Source organism: Chlorocebus sabaeus, chromosome 1 (assembly GCF_047675955.1).
Source record: "Chlorocebus sabaeus isolate Y175 chromosome 1, mChlSab1.0.hap1, whole genome shotgun sequence".
In the NCBI taxonomy this organism is placed as follows: Eukaryota; Metazoa; Chordata; class Mammalia; order Primates; family Cercopithecidae; genus Chlorocebus; species Chlorocebus sabaeus.
In genome coordinates this window covers 46,444,390-46,464,178 of record NC_132904.1, presented here as the reverse complement: position 1 = coordinate 46,464,178, position 19,789 = coordinate 46,444,390, and the positions used below count along the sequence as shown (strand labels likewise).

Genomic DNA, 19,789 nt, shown 5'->3' with positions numbered 1-19,789 from the left:
GAATCTTTTGATCACATTGTCTCCTTCATGCTTCCTGTGCTTTGACTCATACTCTTTCTCCTTAGAATACCCTTAGCCCTGTTTCTCCCCCAAGGAGCTAATAATTACTCAAGACTCAGCTCCAGTTTCATTGCCTTTGGAAAGTAATCCTTAACTTGTGCAAAGAAGAATTTGTTTTTTCCTTTTCTCCGTTTTTATGAGCACTGAGGCAGAGTGTATACCTATATTATGGTATTTATCACACATCAAGACTTACTTTTTTACTTTTTATTTTGAAATCTCAGATTTTACAGAAAGTGACAGAAAAATGTTTTCCAACCCATTTTGAGAGAGGGTTACAGGCATAATTTCCTTTACCCCTAAATATTTTGATGTATATTTTCAAAAAACTAAGACATTCTCTTAAATAACAATACAATTACAGAATTAATAAGTTAACATTGATGATGTATTATCTAGTCTACAGATCTACACTTTCACCAGTTATACCATACATAGCAAAAGAAAACTTTCTGGTCCAGCAGCCAAGCCAGGTTTATGAGTTGTATTTGTTTCTCATGTGTTTTTAGTCTCCTTTAAAATGGAGTGATTTGTTAATCTTTGTCTTTTCATAACTTTGACACTGAAAGAGTACTGGGCAATTTTTTGTAGAATGACCTTAAATTTCTCTAATGTTTCCTCGTGACTAGATTCACATTAGGCATTTTTCCAGAAATAATGTTGTATCCTACTCAGTGTGTCATATCAGGAGGCAAATGATTTGTGTATATCCCAGCTTGTGATAATACATTTTTTCACTTGGTTAAAGGTAGTATTTGCCTGGTTTTCCACCAAAAAGTTAACTATTTTTCCCTTTGTAATTAATAAGTGTTTTGTGGAGCTGTACTTTGAGACTATGTAAATACCCCATTTCTCACCAAATGTTTTATTTTTTAATATTATTATCTTTAGAAACAGGGTCTTGCCCTGATGCCCAGGCTAGAGTGCAGTGGCACAGTCATAGCTCCGTACAGTCTCAAACTCCTAGACTCAAGCAATCCTCCTACCTCAGCTTCCTGAGTAGCTGGGATTATATGCATATGTCACCACACAACAAACTTCCATCTAGTAGTTTTTTTAGAATCATTGACGATTCTTACCTGGAAGAGCGGTTGTTAAATGATGATTTTCTAATTCCATCAGCTCTTCTACGTTACCAGCTGACATGAAAGGAAGAGCATTCCCTTCATTCCCTTCTCCTCTGTTTGTTATTTATATCAGCATGGATTCATTTATTCTATGAGTTAAACACTGTTGCTGTTTTTTTTTCTTTTATTCTTTTGGTTTTGTTTGTTTGTTTGTTTGTTTGTTTGAGATGGGGTCTCATGTCTCTGTCATCCAGGCTGTAGCACAGTGGCATGATCTCAGCCCACTGCAACCTCCACCTCCCTGGCTTAAGTGATCCTCCCACCTCAGCCCCCCAGGCAGCTGAAACCACAGGCACTCACCACCATGCCTGGCTAATTTTTTGTATTTTTGGTAGAGACAGTGTTTTGCCGTGTTGCCCAGGCTGGTCTTGAACTCCTGAGCTCAAGCAATCCACTCGCCTCGGCCTCCCAAAGGGCTGAGATTACAGGCTATTTTTTTCTTTCTGTTAACCAAGGTACAACTTAACATATAGTAAAATTTATTTATTTGTTTATTTATTTAGAGACAGGGTGTCACTATGTCTCCCAGGCTGGAGTGCAGTATCACCATCTTGGCTCACTGCAGCCTCGACTTCCCAGGTTCAAGCAATCCTCTCACCTCAGTCCCCTCAAGTAGCTAAGTAGCTGGTACTCCAGGCATGCGTCACCACCCCTGGCTAATTTTTATATTTTTTTGTGTAAACAGGGTTTCACCACGTTGCCCAGGCTGGTCTTGAATTCCTCAGCTCAAGCGATCCACCCACCTCAGCCTCCCAAAATGAAATTTATCTTTTTAAGTCTGCTAGTCTACAAGTTTTGATAAACACATGCTGTTATGTAGCCACCAACAAAATCAAGATTTAAAAAAAACCGTTCTGTCCCCTCAGAAAGTCTACCCATACCCCTTTATAGTCAAACCCTTCCTACCCTCTTCGCATAGGCTCTCCTGTGTCTGACAATATCCCCATCATTCTGAGCCCCTCCTTACTTAATGGTGCAGTAAGATAGATGTTCCAGGCTTATCTTGTATTTGCTCCGCCCCAGGTGTGGAATTTTCTTTTTAGCACTGAGTGGATTAAGGTAGGAACCAAGATCTGGGACCAGGCACAGTGACTCAAGCCTGTAGTCCCAGCACTTTGCCAGGCCAAGGCACGCAGATCACTCGAGAGTTCCAGATCACTCAGGCCAACATGGCAAAACCCCGTGTCCACCAAAAATACAAAAATTAACTGGGTATGGTGGTACATACCTGTAGTCTCAGCTACTCGGGAGGCTGAGGCAGAAGAATTGCTTGAGCTTAGAAGGTGGAGGTTGCAGTGAGCCAAGATCACACCATTGCACTCCAGCCTAGGCAATAGAGTGAGACTCTGTCTCAAAAAAAAAGAAAAAAAAACATATCTGAGCACTAGGTATACTCATTGCCACTGGGGTCTCATTGTCCCTTCAGCAGAAAGCTAGAAAATACATATGTGTACATATATGCACACATAACCAACTTGGGATTATTTGACCAATTCTTTCAATCTAGACTATGGTTGTCCAGTATCTGGCCCTGGGGCCCAAGTAGACACACGTAATTTTTGTTTTGGGGGTGGTGGTGTTTGTTTGATTTAGAGATGAGGTTTCTGTCACCCAGACTGGAGTGCAGTAGCACTATCATAGCTTACTGCAGCCTTGAACTCCTGGGCTCAAGCGATGCTCCCACCTCAGCTTCCTGAGTCACTAGGATTACAACTGTGAGCCACTATGCCCAGCTCTCCCTACATAATTTTTTTATGCTGTAGTCAGTCTGTTTCTTTTTTTTTTTTTTTTTTTTGGAGTCAGGGTCTTGCTTTGTTGCCCAGACTGGAGTGCAGTGGCGCCATCTCAGCTCACTGCAGCCTCAACTTCCCAGGCTCAAATGATCTCACCGCAGCCTCCCAAGTAACTTGGACTACAGGCGTGCACCACCACGCCCAACTAATTTTTTTGTATTTTTTGTAGAGACGGGGTTTCACCATATTGCCCAGGCTGGTATCTGACAAAAAGAAAATAGGAATAAAGTGAGCTCCAGTGTCCCCTTGACTCATGGTTGTCCCATACTGTACTTTTACACTAAGTTGAAAAAATGTTTTCATCCAATCTATACATGGATGGATTTCTGCTCATAAAAACTTCATTGGAAAATCTTAGAGATGCTAACCCTGCACTTGCTGTTTCACAAATTATTTGTTCCTCCCTGTAGCAGTGCCTCCCTACAGTGCGTGGCACTTGATAGGCACTCATTGAATAGATAGGTCAATTTTTTCCTAAATATTGATGTTGATACAGTGGGGAGTATATTTTTCCCCCTTTTGGCTATATTTATTCCCTTCCTTGAAAACTAAATGACAATTAATAAATTTCTGCTCTGTTGATTCCCCCCCAATCTGCTCTCAAGGATATGTGTTAGCAAAGCCAGGTGTGGAGTACATACCTGTAGTCTGTCCCAGCTACTCAGGAGGCTGAGGGAGGAGGATTGCTTGAGCCCAGGAGTTCAAGTTCAGCCTGGGCAACATAACAAGATTTTGTTTCTTAGAAAAATAAATTTAACAGTAACAAAGGATACAGGTTAACATGTTTTACCTGGTTCCTTAAACTCCATTTTACCTTCAGTGGTAAGAGTTCCCAAGTTAAATTGAATTGGTACTTAAGAAAGGGCTTTAACTAGGCAAAACCTTGGGAGTTTTTTCATCTTTCTACACAGATTGTGTTTCTGCCCTCAAGGAAAATAGTTCACTTTGATCACTGTAAATGATGTAGTATTTAAACAAAAGTAAAACACTTCATCTTTTGCTCTAAAACTAAAATTTAAGAAAGAAAGGTGGCAAAAAAAAAAGGAAAACCAGTTTTTCTGCATTTTCATTTTTTTCAGGTTCTCTCAAGTAGTGCTGCCAGTAGTACCATCACAGCACTGTCACCTGGAGGGGCACTTATGCAGGGAGGAACACAGCAAGCCATAAACCGTATGTGCCGGGCCATCTTCTACTACTATCTTTCTGCCTAAATCAGCTTTAAAAACCAAGCTGGGAGGAGTGCTGAACTTTTATTGGTTTTTCCGTGGAATAATCCTGGGATTTCTATTTTGTAGATTTGTTTTTATACATTCAGATTCTGAAACACATCTAGACAAGATCTTAGGTTTCAGAACTGTCTTACTATTACAAATAGTGGTACATTGCTAGTTTCTCTAATATCATACTAAAAGCTGCTTTCTTCTCCCCTATCTCTTAGAATAAAGGGGAAACCTGAAAGTTTCTTTAAAATCCCAAGAGCTTTTAAATTTTATGATCTCTCAGCCCCAAAATTACTTACTTATCTGAAAATAGCATATCCTGGTTTGGCATTGACAGAGTACATGTTCAAGTTTATTCTTTGAGTGGTCACTTTTTTCAATTCTGTATATATGTTAAAATAGCTCTTACCCTGTGGACCTCTTTCTTCTTTTGCAGAGATGGTGCCAAATGATATTCAGTCTGAATTGAAACACTTATATGTAGCTGTTGGAGAACTTCTACGGCATTTCTGGTCCTGCTTTCCTGTTAATACGCCATTCCTAGAAGAAAAGGTTAGAACCAGTTCTGAAGACAGCCACATAATTGTGGTAGTGACTTATGAGATGTTTTGAAATTGGATAGTTTTATTAAGTCTTTACCATGTGACAGACACTGGGATAACTCTTTTGCATACATTATTTCATGTAAACCTCACAACATCTTTATGGAGTAGGTATTGGTACCCATTTTATAGATTAGGAAACTGAGATCCAGACCAGTTCCATTACTAATAATCATACGACTTAAAGCTTGTATCTACCTCCAAGCCACTGTGAATAGAGACCCAAAACAAATTACATCAGTAAAGTTATTTATATTTGATACGTTTTTCAGGGATAGCAAAATCCAAAGTAAGAACTGACAACAAATATAGCACTAGCTATTTAACACTAAAACCCCTTTAACCCATTAGGACAGTTGACAAATGGAAAAATGTAACATTAATAGTAATATTATAAATTGCTCTTATAAACCATGATTAAGTAAAAGATAAAGACCTCATTAAGAATAATAGACAAACACTTTACAAGCAACTCACTAAAGAATGGAGTGACCTAGGAAGATTAAGGGGAAATGCTCACACTCACCAGCATGCAGATAAATTTAAAGCTACAGTAAAAGAACATTTTGGCCAACAATGGTGGCTCACACCTGTAATCCCAACACTTTGGCGGGGCCGAGGTGGGAGGATTGTTTGAGCCCAGGAATTGGAGACCAGCCTGGACAGCATAGCAAGACTCTGTCTCCAAAAAATATATAAATAAATTTTTTAAAAGAATATTTTTTTCACCTACTAATTTGCAAAAGAACAAAAAACTTAAAATGAGCAATGTTGACCACGTTGCCAAGAGTCCTTTCTTCCACTGCTAGTGTTTTTTTAGGTGCTTTTACTTCAGCATGCAAATGAAACTTCAAATGAAATTCAACGTTTAGAAATTTAGGAAATAATTAGGAATGCAAATACTTAGCTAGAGATGGTCTATCACTGTCTAAGATAGAGGAAATGGCCTAAATATCTACCAGAAGGAGGTTGGTTAGAGAAGCATTTGGTATATTCATACACTGAAAGACAATAATTATTTTATTTTATTTTTTTTATTGAGACAGGGTCTCATGCTGTCACCCAGACTGGAGTGCAGTGGAGTGATCTCGGCTCACTGCAGCCTCTACCTTCTGGGCTGAGGTGATTCTCCCACCTCAGTGTAGTGGTATGAGCCGCTACACCCAGCACTTTGGGAGGCCGAGGCAGGCAGATCGCTTGAGCTCAGAAGTTCAAGACCAGCTTGGGCAATGTGGCAAAACCCCGTCTCTACAAAAATTACGAAAAGTAGCTCAGGTGATCACCTGAGCCTAGAGAGGTCAAAGCTGCAGTGAGCCGTGCATGATCTTGCCACTGCACTCCAGCTTGGGTGACAGAGTGAGACCCTGTCTCTAAATGAATGAATAAGTGAATGAGTGACTAAATGAGTTGAGTTTTCTTGTTTGTTTTTGTTTTTTGAGACAGAGTCTCACTCTGTAGGCAGGCTGTAGTGCAGTGGCATGATCTCAGTTCACTGCAACCTCCACCTCCCAGGTTCTACCAATTTTCCTACCTCAGCCTCCCGAATAGCTGGGACTACAGGCATGTGCCACCACACCCAGCTAATTTTTGCATTTTTAGTGGAGACAGGGTTTCACCATGTTAGCGAGGATAGTCTCAATCTCTTGTCCTTGTGTTCCGCCCACCTCGGCCTCCCAAAGTGCTGGGATTACAGGCGTGAGCCACAGCGCCTGGCCAAATGAGTGTTTATGACTGAAAGATGTTCACATTGAAGTGTTAACAATGGGATATAATTGGTATATTTATTTTCTTTTTATATTTAAATTCTACAAGAAAAGTAACTTTCATATGTAGAACTTTGTTTTTCTCTTGGTCTCTACAGCTTCTTTGAGATTTCTCTGTAATTTATTGTTTCTCATCTTTTATAGGTAGTGAAAATGAAAAGTAATTTGGAACGATTCCAAGTTACGAAGCTCTGCCCATTCCAAGAAAAGATTCGGAGACAGTATTTAAGCACAAATGTAAGGCAGCAATCTGATTTTTGCCTGATCTTCTTTCTCTTTGTAGTAAAATGATGAAATTGACTTTGCTTTCATGTAAATGAGTACTTAATTTTCTTTTTTGAAACGGAGTCTCACTCTGTCGCTCAGGCTGGAGTGCAGTGGCTCCATCTCGGCTCACTGCAACCTCCGCCTCCTGGGTTCAAGCAATTCTTCTGCCTCAGCCTTCTGAGTAGCTGAGATTGTAAGTGCATGCTGCCACGCCGAGTTAATACTTGTATTTTAGTAGAGACGGGGTTTCACCGTGTTGGCCAGGCTGGTCTCAAACTCTTGACCTCAGGTGATCAGCCCACCTTGGCCTCCCAAAGTACTGGGATTACAGGCATGAGCCACCACGCCCTGCCAATACTTTATTTTCTGTTGCTCAAAGTACTATTTTTTAATACTGAAATGTGTCATGCATTCGAAAGTATATAAAATACATACATATTTTTAAAATAATAAAACAACTGTTTACTCACCAATCAGGAAAATGAATAGAATGTTACCATAACCCATAGATATTCCCTGAGTGCCCCTGTCCAGTTGCATACCACTCTCTCTTCCTCTCCAGAGGTCATGAGTAACCAAGGCATTTGTAATAACCAGCTCCATGCTTTCCCTTAGAAAAGTTTTACAATCTGGCCGGGTGCGGTGGCTCACTCCTGTAATCCCAGCACTTTGGGAGGCCAAGGCAGGCCGATCACTTGAGGTCAGGAATTCGAGACCAGTCTGCCCAACTTGGCGAAACCCTGTCTTTACTAAAAATACAAAAATTAGCCTGGCATGGTGGCGCATGCCTGTAGTCCCAGCTACTCGGGAGGCTGAAACAGGACAATTGAACCTGGGAGGCAGGGGTTGCAGTGAGCTGAGGTCACACCACCACACTCCAGCCTGGGTGACACAACGAGACTCTGTCTCAAAAAGTTTTACAATCTGTGTGTATGTTCTCAAAAATATATATTAGTAATTTATTAATTTGGAAAAACTGAGTGGCAAGCACAAACCTAGCAGCATAAGGAAAGATAGAATTGCCACTACTCACAGTAAGCAAAACTATTCCTGGGTTCTATTTGGCATCAGCTTCCCTGATTGTTTACAGCAGGGAAGGTCAGTGGATGAGGTATTGAGAAGTGTCACTTTATGCTCAGCATTTTTAGCATTGTATTTAAAACAAGGTTGGAGCAACCACATCAGATCATTTGTATGTGCAGTTATACAAGTCCTCCCAGAGATACCTTGGGAAGAATAGTACAGTCACGTGTTGCTTAACCACAAGGATATGTTCTAAACAATTCATTGACAGGCAGTTTTGTTATATGAACCTCACAGTGTACTTAAAACCTAGCTATAGGCCAGGCGTGGTGGCTCAAGCCTGTAATCCCAGCACTTTGGGAGGCCGAGACGGGTGGATCACGAGGTCAGGAGATCGAGACTATCCTGGCTAACACGGTGAAACCCCATCTCTACTGAAAAATACAAAAAACTGGCCGGGCGAGGTGGCGGGCGCCTGTAGTCCCAGCTACTCGGGAGGCTGAGGCAGGAGAATAGCGTGAACCCGGGAGGCGGAGCTTGCAGTGAGCCGAGATCCGGCCACTGCACTCCAGCCTGGGCGACAGAGCGAGACTCCGTCTCAAAAAAAAAAAAAAAACCTAGCTATATAGCCTGCTACACTTCTAGGTTGTATGGTGTAGCCTATTGCTCCTAGGCTGCAAACATATACAGCATAGTACTGTATACGGTTTGGTTTTGTTTTTTTTTTCCTTTTTTTTTTTTATTATTATTATACTTTTAAGTTCTAGGGTACATGTGCATAACGTGCAGGTTTGTTACATATGTATACTTGTGCCATGTTGGTGTGCTGCACCCATCAGCTCGTCAGCACCCATCAGCTCATCATTTACATCAGGTATAACTCCCAAAGCAATCCCTACCCCCTCCCCCTCCCCTATGATAGGCCCCAGTGTATGATGTTCCCCTTCCCGAGTCCACGTGATCTCATTGTTCATTTCCCACCTATGAGTGAGAACATGCGGTGTTTGGTTTTCTGTTCTTGCAATAGTTTGCTGAGAATGATGGTTTCCAGCTGCATCCATGTCCCTACAAAGGACACAAACTCATCCTTTTTTATGGCTGCATAGTATTCCATGGTGTATATGTGCCACATTTTCTTAATCCAGTCTGTCACTGATGGATATTTGGGTTGATTCCAAGCCTTTGCTATTGTGAATAGTGCCGCAGTAAACATACGTGTGCATGTGTCTTTATAGCAGCATGATTTATAATCCTTTGGGTATATACCCAGTAATGGGATGGCTGGGTCATATGGTACTTCTAGTTCTAGATCCTGGAGGAATCGCCATACTGTTTTCCATAATGGTTGAACTAGTTTACAATCCCACCAACAGTGTAAAAGTGTTCCTATTTCTCCACATCCTCTCCAGCACCTGTTGTTTCCTGACTTTTTAATGATTGCCATTCTAACTGGTGTGAGATGGTATCTCATTGTGGTTTTGATTTGCATTTCTCTGATGGCCAGTGATGATGAGCATTTTTTCATGTGTCTGTTGGCTGTATGAATGTCTTTTGAGAAATGTCTGTTCATATCCTTTGCCCACTTTTTGATGGGGTTGTTTTTTTCTTGTAAATTTGTTTGAGTTCTTTGTAGGTTCTAGATATTAGCCCTTTGTCAGATAAGTAGATTGCAAAAATGTTCTCCCATTCTGTAGGTTGCCTGTTCACTCTGATGGTAGTTTCTTTTGCTGTGCAGAAGCTCTTTAGTTTAATTAGATCCCATTTGTCAATTTTGGCTTTTGCTGCCGTTGCTTTTGGTGTTTTAGACATGAAGTCTTTGCCCATGCCTATGTCCTGAATGGTACTACCTAGGTTTTCCTCTAGGATTTTTATGGTATTAGGTCTAACATTTAAGTCTCTAATCCATCTTGAATTAATTTTCGTATAAGGAGTAAGGAAAGGATCCAGTTTCAACTTTCTACTTATGGCTAGCCAATTTTCCCAGCACCATTTATTAAATAGGGAATCCTTTCCCCATTTCTTGTTTCTCTCAGGTTTGTCAAAGATCAGATGGCTGTAGATGTGTGGTATTATTTCTGAGGACTCTGTTCTGTTCCATTGGTCTCTATCTCTGTTTTGGTACCAGTACCATGCTGTTTTGGTTACTGTAGCCTTGTAGTATAGTTTGAAGTCAGGTAGCGTGATGCCTCCAGCTTTGTTCTTTTGACTTAGGATTGTCTTGGAGATGCGGGCTCTTTTTTTGGTTCCATATGAACTTTAAAGCAGTTTTTTCAATTCTGTGAAGAAAGTCATTGGTAGCTTGATGGGGATGGCATTGAATCTATAAATTACCTTGGGCAGTATGGCCATTTTTACGATATTGATTCTTCCTATCCATGAGCATGGTATGTTCTTCCATTTGTTTTTGTCGTCTTTTATTTCACTGAGCAGTGGTTTGTAGTTCTCCTTGAAGAGGTCCTTTACATCCCTTGTAAGTTGGATTCCTAGGTATTTTATTCTCTTTGAAGTAATTGTGAATGGAAGTTCATTCCTGATTTGGCTCTCTGTTTGTCTGTTACTGGTGTATAAGAATGCTTGTGATTTTTGCACATTAATTTTGTATCCTGAGACTTTGCTGAAGTTTCTTATCAGCTTAAGGAGATTTTGGGCTGAGACAATGGGGTTTTCTAAATATACAATCATGTCATCTGCAAACAGGGACAATTTGACTTCTTCTTTTCCTAACTGAATACCCTTTATTTCTTTCTCTTGCCTGATTGCCCTAGCCAGAACTTCCAACACTATGTTGAATAGGAGTGGTGAGAGAGGGCATCCCTGTCTTGTGCCAGTTTTCAAAGGGAATTTTTCCAGTTTTTGCCCATTTGGTATGATATTGGCTGTGGGTTTGTCATAAATAGCTCTTATTATTTTGAAATACGTTCCATCAATACCAAATCTATTGAGAGTTTTTAGCATGAAGGGCTGTTGAATTTTGTCAAAGGCCTTTTCTGCATCTATTGAGATAATCATGTGGTTTTTGTCTTTGGTTCTATTTATGTGATGGATTATGTTTATTGATTTGTGTATGTTGAACCAGCCTTGCATCCCAGGGATGAAGCCCACTTGATCATGGTGGATAAGGTTGTTGATGTGCTACTGGATCCGGTTTGCCAGTATTTTATTGAGGATTTTTGCATCGATGTTCATCAGGGATATTGGTCTAAAATTCTCTATTTTTGTTGTGTCTCTGCCAGGCTTTGGTATCAGGATGATATTGGCCTCATAAAATGAGTTAGGGAGGATTCCCTCTTTTTCTATTGATTGGAATAGTTTCAGAAGGAATGGTACCAGCTCCTCCTTGTACCTCTGGTAGAATTCAGCTGTGAATCCATCTGGTCCTGGACTCTTTTTGGTTGGTAGGCTATTCATTATTGCCTCAATTTCAGAGCCTGCTATTGGTCTATTCAGGGATTCAGCTTCTTCCTGGTTTAGTCTTGGGAAAGTGTAAGTGTCCAGGAAATTATCCATTTCTTCTAGATTTTCTAGTTTATTTGCGTAGAGGTGTTTATAGTATTCTCTGATGGTAGTTTGTATTTCTGTGGGGTTGGTGGTGATATCCCCTTTATCATTTTTTTATTGTGTCTATTTGATTCTTCTCTCTCTCTTCTTTATTAGTCTTGCTAGCGGTCTGTCAATTTTGTTGATCTTTTCAAAAAACCAACTCCTGGATTCATTGATTTTTTGGAGGGTTTTTTGTGTCTCCATCTCCTTCAGTTCTGCTCTGATCTTAGTTATTTCTTGCCTTCTGCTAGCTTTTGAATGTGTTTGCTCTTGCTTCTCTGGTTCTTTTAATTGTGATGTTAGAGTGTCAATTTTAGATCTTTCCAGCTTTCTCTTGTGGGCATTTAGTGCTATAAATTTCCCTCTACACACTGCTTTAAATGTGTCCCAGAGATTCTGGTATGTTGTATCTTTGTTCTCATTGGTTTCAAAGAACATCTTTATTTCTGCCTTCATTTCGTTATGTACCCAGTAGTCATTCAGGAGCAGGTTATTCAGTTTCCATGTAGTTGAGCGGTTTTGATTGAGTTTCTTAGTCCTGAGTTCTCGTTTGATTGCACTGTGGTCTGAGAGACAGTTTGTTATAATTTCCGTTCTTGTACATTTGCTGAGGAGTGCTTTACTTCCAATTATGTGGTCTATTTTGGAATAAGTGTGATGTGGTGCTGAGAAGAATGTATATTCTGTTGATTTGGGGTAGAGAGTTCTGTAGATGTCTATTAGGCCTGCTTGCTGCAGAGCTGAGTTCAATTCCTGGATATCCTTCTTAACTTTCTGTCTCGTTGATCTGTCTAATGTTGACAGTGGGGTGTTGAAGTCTCCCATTATTATTGTATGGGAGTCTAAGTCTCTTTGTAAGTCTCTAAGGACTTGCTTTATGAATCTGGGTGCTCCTGTGTTGGGTACATATATATTTAGGATAGTTAGTTCTTCTTGTTGAATTGATCCCTTTACCATTATGTAATGGCCTTCTTTGTCTCTTTTGATCTTTGATGGTTTAAAGTCTGTTTTATCAGAGACTAGTATTGCAACCCCTGCTTTTTTGTTCTCCATTTGCTTGGTAGATCTTCCTCCATCCCTTTATTTTGAGCCTATGTATGTCTCTGCATATGAGATGGGTCTCCTGAATACAGCAAACTGGTGGGTCTTGACTCTTTATCCAGTTTGCCAGTCTGTGTCTTTTAATTGGAGCATTTAGTCCATTTACATTTAAGGTTAATATTGTTATGTGTGAACTTGATCCTGCCATTATGATATTAACTGGTTATTTTGCTCGTTAGTTGATGCAGTTTCTTCCTAGCCTCGATGGTCTTTACATTGTGGCATGTTTTTGCAATGGCTGGTACCGGTTGTTCCCTTCCATGTTTAGTGCTTCCTTCAGGGTCTCTTGTAAGGCAGGCCTGGTGGTGACAAAATCTCTAAGCATTTGCTTATCTGTAAAGGATTTTATTTCTCCTTCACTTATGAAACTTAGTTTGGCTGGATATGAAATTCTGGGTTTAAAATTCTTTTCTTTAAGAATGTTGAATATTGGCCCCCACTCTCTTCTGGCTTGGAGAGTTTCTGCTGAGAGATCTGCTGTTAGTCTGATGGGCTTCCCGTTGTGGGTAACCCGACCTTTCTCTCAGGCTGCCCTTAAGATTTTTTCCTTCATTTCAACTTTGGTGAATCTGGCAATTATGTGTCTTGCAGTTGCTCTTCTCGAGGAGTATCTTTGTGGTAGTCTCTGTATTTCCTGAATTTGAATGTTGGCCTGCCCTACTAGGTTGGGGAAGTTCTCCTGGATGATATCCTGAAGAGTGTTTTCCAACTTGGTTCCATTTTCCCCCTCACTTTCAGGCACCCCAATCAGATGTAGATTTGATCTTTTTACATAATCCCATACTTCTTGAAGGCTTTGTTCATTTCTTTTTCTTCTTTTTTCTTTAGATTTCTCTTCTCGCTTCATTTCATTCATTTGATCCTCAATCGCTGATACTCTTTCTTCCAGTTGATCGAGTCGGTTACTGAAGCTTGTGCATTTGTCACGTATTTCTCGTGTCATGGTTTTCATCTCTGTCAGTTCGTTTATGGCCTTCTCTGCATTAATTATTCTAGTTATCAATTCTTCCACTCTTTTTTCAAGATTTTTAGTTTCTTTGCGCTGGGTACGTAATTCCTCCTTTAGCTCTGAGAAGTTTGATGGACTGAAGCCTTCTCTCATCTCGTCAAAGTCATTCTCCATCCAGCTTTGATCCGTTGCTGGTGATGAGCTGCGCTCCTTTGCAGGGGGAGATGTGCTCTTATTTTTTGAATTTCCAGCTTTTCTGCCCTGCTTTTTCCCCATCTTTGTGGTTTTATCTGCCTCTGGTCTTTGATGATGGTGACATACTGATGGGGTTTTGGTGTGGGTGTCCTTTGTTAGTTTTCCTTCTAACAGTCAGGACCCTCAGCTGTAGGTCTGTTGGAGATTGCTTGAGGTCCACTCCAGACCCTGTTTGCCTGGGTATCAGCAGCAGAGGCTGCAGAAGATAGAATATTGCTGAACAGCGAGTGTACCTGTCTGATTCTTGCTTTGAAAGCTTCCTCTCAGGTGTGTACTCCACCCTGTGAGGTGTGGGGTGTCAGTCTGCCCCTAGTGGGGGATGTCTCCCAGTTAGGCTACTCAGGGGTCAGGGACCCACTTGAGCAGGCAGTCTGTCCCTTCTCAGATCTCAACCTCCGTGTTGGGAGATCCACTGCTCTCTTCAAAGCTGTCAGACAGAGTCGTTTGCGTCTGCAGAGGTTTCTGCTGCTTTTGTTGTTGTTGTTGTTGTTGTTGTTTAGCTGTGCCCTGTCCCCAGAGGTGGAGTCTACAGAGACAGGCAGGCCTCCTTGAGCTGCTGTGAGCTCCACCCAGTTCGAGCTTCCCAGAGGCTTTGTTTACCTACTTAAGCCTCAGCAATGGCGGGCACCCCTCCCCCAGCCTCGCTGCTGCCTTGCAGTTAGATCGCAGACTGCTGTGCTAGCAATGAGGCGTGGGCGTGGGACCCTCCCGGCCAGGTGTGGGATACAGTCTCCTGGTGTGCCCGTTTGCTAAGACCCTTGGTAAAGTGCAGAATTGGGATGGGAGTTACCCAATTTTCCAGGTGTTGTGTGTCTCAGTTCCCCTGGCTAGGAAAAGGGATTCCCTTCCCCCTTGCGCTTCCCAGGTGAGGCCATGCCTTGCCCTGCTTCAGCTCTCGCTGGTCGGGCTGCAGCAGCTGACCAGCACCGATTGTCCAGCAATCCCTAGTGAGATGAACCCAGTACCTCAGTTGGAAATGCAGAAATCACCTGTCTTCTGTGTTGCTCGCGCTGGGACCTGGAGACTGGAGCTGTTCCTATTCAGCCATCTATGTACACATTTTTAACACAGTGGTATTTGTGTATCTAAACATAGAAAAGTTGCAGTAAAAATTCATTATAAAAGATAAAAAGTGGTCCACCTGTAAAGGGCATTTACCATAAATAGAGCTTGCAGGACTGCAGGACTAGAAGTTAGTTGCTCTGGGTGACTCAGTGAGTGAATGTGAAGGACTAGGACATTACTGTACACTACTGCAGAGTTTACTAACACTGTACACTTAGACTACATTAAAATTACAAAAGAGCTTTTTTCTTCAATAAATTAGCCTTAGCTTACTATAACATTTTTACTTTTATAAACCTTTAAATATTTTTAAAGTTTTTCATTCTTTGGAATAATATGTAACTTAAAACACACATTGTATAGCTGTACAAAAGTATTTTCTTTGTATTCTTATTCTGTAAGCCTTTCTGTCTCTCTCATATAATATATATGTGTATATATATATGTATATGGTTTTTGTTTTGTTTTGTTTTGTTTTTGAGATGGAGTCTAGTTCTGTCACCCAGGCTGGAGTGCAGTGGCACAATCGCAGCTCATTGCAACCTCTGCCTCCTGGGTTCAAGCAGTTCTCCTGCCTCAGCCTCCCGAGTAGCTGGGATTACAGGTGCCCGCCACCATGCCCAGCTAATTTTTCTTTTTTTTTTTTTAGTAGAGACGGGTTTTCACTGTGTTGACCAGATTGGTCTTGAACTCCTGACCTCACAATCCACCCGCCTCGGCCTCCCCAAGTGCTGAGATTCCAGGTGTGAGCCACCATGCCTGGTCCTTTTTTTCTATTTTTAATTTTTTTTTTTCTTTTTAAACTTTTGTTAAAAACTAAGACACAAACACACTTTAGCCTAAGCCCACACAGGGTCAAGATCATCACTATCACTGTCTTCCACCTCCACATTTGTCCCACTGAAAAGTCTTCAGGAGCAGTAATGCACTTGGAGCTGTCATCCTGTGATAACAATACCTTCTTCTGGAATACCTCCTGAAGGACCTGCCTGAGGATATTTTACAGTTAACTTTTTTATATTTATAAATAGGAATACACCGTAAATAATGATTTTAAAATACAGTAAATAGATAAACCAGTAACATATTCATTATCATTATCAAGTATTATGTCCTGTACATAATTGTACATGCTATACTTTTATACAGCTGGCTACTTAATAGGTTCGTTTACACCAGCATCCCTACAAACGAGTGAATAATGTGCTGCTCTATGATGTTACGGCATCACTAGATGATGGGAATTTCTCAGCTCTATTATAATCTTATGGGACCACCATCATATATGCACATCATTATGTGGCACGTGACTCTAGTTACAAATTTAAGATTCAATGTTTCAATAACTAGGATAATTAAAAGGGGAGTTTTATAATTGAAAGCTGAAAAATCATCAGTAAGATTTTTCGTATTTATTGCCTAAATATTCTAAGTGGGTTTTCTTAAAATATAAAACAGCATTACTTAGAATAGAAGCCTAGAGTGTCTTCTCACAGCAGGGCACAGATGGCAGATAGGTTTCAGGTCATGTGCCTTCTCAATTGATTATAACTGCTTGGAGTACTGTGTTGGAAAGTTTGCTGAGGGCCAGGCGCGGTGGCTAACACCTGTGATCCCAGCACTTTGGGAGGCCGAGGCGGGTGGATCACCTGAGGTCAGGAGTTCAAGACCAGCCTGGCCAACATGGCAAAACCCCTTCTCTATTAAAAATACAAAAACTTAGCCAGGTGCTGTGGCGAGTGCCTGTAATCCCAGCTACTCAGGAAGTTGAGGCAAGAGAATTGCTTGAACCTGGGAGGCGGAGATTACAGTGAGCTGAGGTCACGCCATTGCATCCAACCTGGGCAACAAAAGTGAAACTCCATCTCAAAAAAAAAAAAGGATGCTGAGGCCATGTGCAGCCTTACAGTAGGATATGTTGTTGATCTCTTCCAATTGATAATATATAGATACTGCTGCCCATCAAGCAGAATAATTTTTACAGTTTTCAGACAGAGCTAAATATTCCTATCCCCCATAATGATAAACAGGTATGGCAGTAAGGGGAATTTTTTTTTAACTCTGTACCCCTCAGACCTAAGCATTGACATGCCAGAAGAATTTAGGACTTCCTGATCTCCATCTCCATCCTCCCAGACTTGGGAAAACTTTATTTCCAAACACATAAACACTGTCCACCTCCAAGGAAACATATTCCAGAGACTTGAACCTCAAAAGTCAGTGTAAGCCAGATGTTGTGGTATGCACATGTAGTCCCAGCTATTCAAGAGACTGAGACAGGAGGATCATTTGAAATCAGGAGTTTGAGACTATAGTAAACCTAAATTGCACCTGTGAATAGGCACTGCACTCCAGCCTGGGCAATGTAGTGAGACCGTGTCTCAAAAAAAATAAAAAAGATTCCATATGATCCTTTTGACTTCTAGCCTAGCTATGTCCATGGTGAGGGCAAAATTCTTAATCTATTCAAAGATCTGTAGTCCTGACCCAAGACATGACATAGCACATTGTGTGAAGCATTGAAACCATTTGGGTTTTGTGTAATATGCTGAGTTATGTTGAACTGAAATGCTGGAGTTGGAAAAACCCTAAAAATAGCAAACTATTTCACAAAATTTTTCAGAATTAACTGCAGGAGCTTTTGAAAATCAAAGATTCTTGGGTCTCATCCCAGGCCTGTTTAATCAGAATCTTCAGGAGAATAAGGCATTTTTCCAATGTTCTGCCAAGATGTGTATACAAGGCTGGGCACAGTGGCTCATGCCTGTAATCCCAGCACTTTGAGGCTGAGGCAGGAAGATTGCTTGAGCCCAGGAGTTCGAGACCAGCCTGGCCAACATGGTGAAACCCCATCTCTACTAAAAATACAAAAATTAGCCAGGTATGGTGGCTCATGGTTGTAATCCTAGCTCCTCAGGAGTCTGAGACATGAGAACTGCTTGGACCTGTGAGGTGGAGGCTACAGTGAGCCAAAAATCATACCACAGCACTCCAGCCTGGGTGACAGAGCAAGACTCTGTCTCAAAAAAAAAAAAAAAAAAAAAGTGTATACTGCCATCCTGGCCTTAGTTGGCTGACCAGTACTCAAATCTAGAAAATCACAGATACAGTTCAGACCGCTTGTTTGACAGAAGGGATTGAGGCCTGGAGCACAGTTGTGACTTTCATATTGGCCTATTGTTGGTTAATGACAGGACAGCCATTACAACCACAGCTTTTTCACTGCCCCCCACTTTGTGTCCTTCCTTTCCATACAAAATGTGTCTGACAGAACCTTCTCAGAGGGCTTGCACTTTGCCTCATTGACTGGGGAAATACAGAGGAGCTCCAAAACTACACTCTGAAATATGTGCCAGATTTGGGTTGGAAGGATTAACTTCCCTTGCTTTTGCCCAGTTGTTAAGTGTGTTGCTGTGTTTTTCAGTTGGTAAGTCACATAGAAGAGATGCTCCAGACAGCCTACAACAAGCTCCACACATGGCAGTCACGGCGTCTGATGAAGAAAACGTGAGGTGGCCATAATGCTCACAGGTTTTGTGAGATCGAGAGAACTATGACCTGCAGCAACTCTGGAAACCTGGCCTGACAGACAAGCAGATGACCTCACAGGAGTGATAAGAAACATCTGCTCCACGCCAACTCCCAGAGCTGATGCTATTGTACTTGCACATTGGGGACTGAAAGGAAAGAAGGGACTAAATGCTGGGGAGGTAAATTAAGGCAGAACCAAATGAGCTACGTTGCAAATATATATATATACACACACGCACATATATATGTACATGTGTATGTACATATATATATTTTAAAAGACTGTTTACTGCAGTTACTCAGGAACTGCTTTTGATTGACATTAAGCTGCTTTCAGAAATTTAAAAAAAAAACTTTTTAAAGGGTGCATTGATAAAATCGAGGTTTTTTGGTTGTCATTTTTTTCCGTGTAAATTTTTTTCCTAAGTTTATGACACAGGGTAGACCTTAAGTATTCCTCCTCTATCCTTCATCCTCCACCCTCTATTGGATCCTCAAGTTTTAATGAATTCCAATTATACCTTACATCAGCAAGTTAAAAAGAGTACTTTAAAATAAAGCAAAGGGAGACTGTTGCTCAACCATCAGGAAACAGTTGTCAGAAGACATCACTGGTCCTGTGTTTCCTACGGAAATAAGAAACAATAAATATTGCACTGAATGTTTGTGGTTTGGAGTCCCTGAATAATAAAGAGGGAACATATTTGCAGAAAGTTGCATAGGGTTTTTTAATGCAGAATTTTGTCAGAAGACAATGGCGCTGCATGTTTTTCTTTGAGTGCAAATGTACATTGCTAAGATTTTTTTTAAGATGGCATGTGCTTTGAAAAGAGGATATTGCATTTTTAAGAGTTTAAAAATCTTATGAGTGAGAAATATAAAAAAATATTATTTTCACCTCTTTAGAAGAAATAAAAGATGTTTCTCCTATCTCCTTTTCTCTAGTATTTGACTGTTACTGTCCTTGGCGAATCGATAATCATTGCATAGTGACTGAAAAGCCTAAGTGCAAAAAAAAAAAAAAAAATGTTCTTGTTTCTGGAATTCGTGCCATATTTTGTTCCTGATGGGATCAACTTACTGTTTAAGACTTTAGATGTCTTGTATTAAAAATTACACAAAAAAGTAAAACTTTTTATACTTACTCTTTTAACTCAAACACATCTCTGGTTTCTCATTATGTGTGAATTTCCTTGGGTGGGCTGCCTGAGAACTGTTCATTTTATTTTAGGCCATGTTACAAACTGGTTATCCTTCATATAATGACTGTTAAGGTCAGAACCTAAGCCAGGCAAAGTAGCACATGCCTGTAGTTCCAGCTACTCGGGAGGCTGAGGTAGGAGGATCACTTGAGCCCAGAAGTTCAAAAGTCCAGACTAGGCAACATAGTGAGACTTCATCTCTATTTTTACAGAAAAAAAAGAAATTTATCAAGACCTTGAACTGGTAAAGGGAAAGAGGCCACATCATTTCCTGCCTTCAGTCTTCCCATT

The 19,789-nt window shown here is 40.8% G+C and overlaps 1 protein-coding gene across 2 annotated transcripts in view; it reads left to right on the top strand.

The window, feature by feature from the left end:
* GTF2H1 (general transcription factor IIH subunit 1) overlaps window positions 1–19,455 on the top strand; it is a 51,475-nt gene extending 32,020 nt beyond the window's left edge. For both annotated transcript variants that reach the window (XM_008004912.3, XM_008004902.3), the window contains 4 exons: window positions 4,060–4,150; window positions 4,637–4,752; window positions 6,710–6,802; window positions 18,190–19,455. In XM_008004912.3, the coding sequence (XP_008003103.1) occupies window positions 4,060–4,150; window positions 4,637–4,752; window positions 6,710–6,802; window positions 18,190–18,276 (387 nt within the window). In that variant the 3' untranslated portion in view covers window positions 18,277–19,455. The remainder of the gene's footprint in view (window positions 1–4,059; window positions 4,151–4,636; window positions 4,753–6,709; window positions 6,803–18,189) is intronic.
* Window positions 19,456–19,789: the final 334 nt, after the last annotated feature.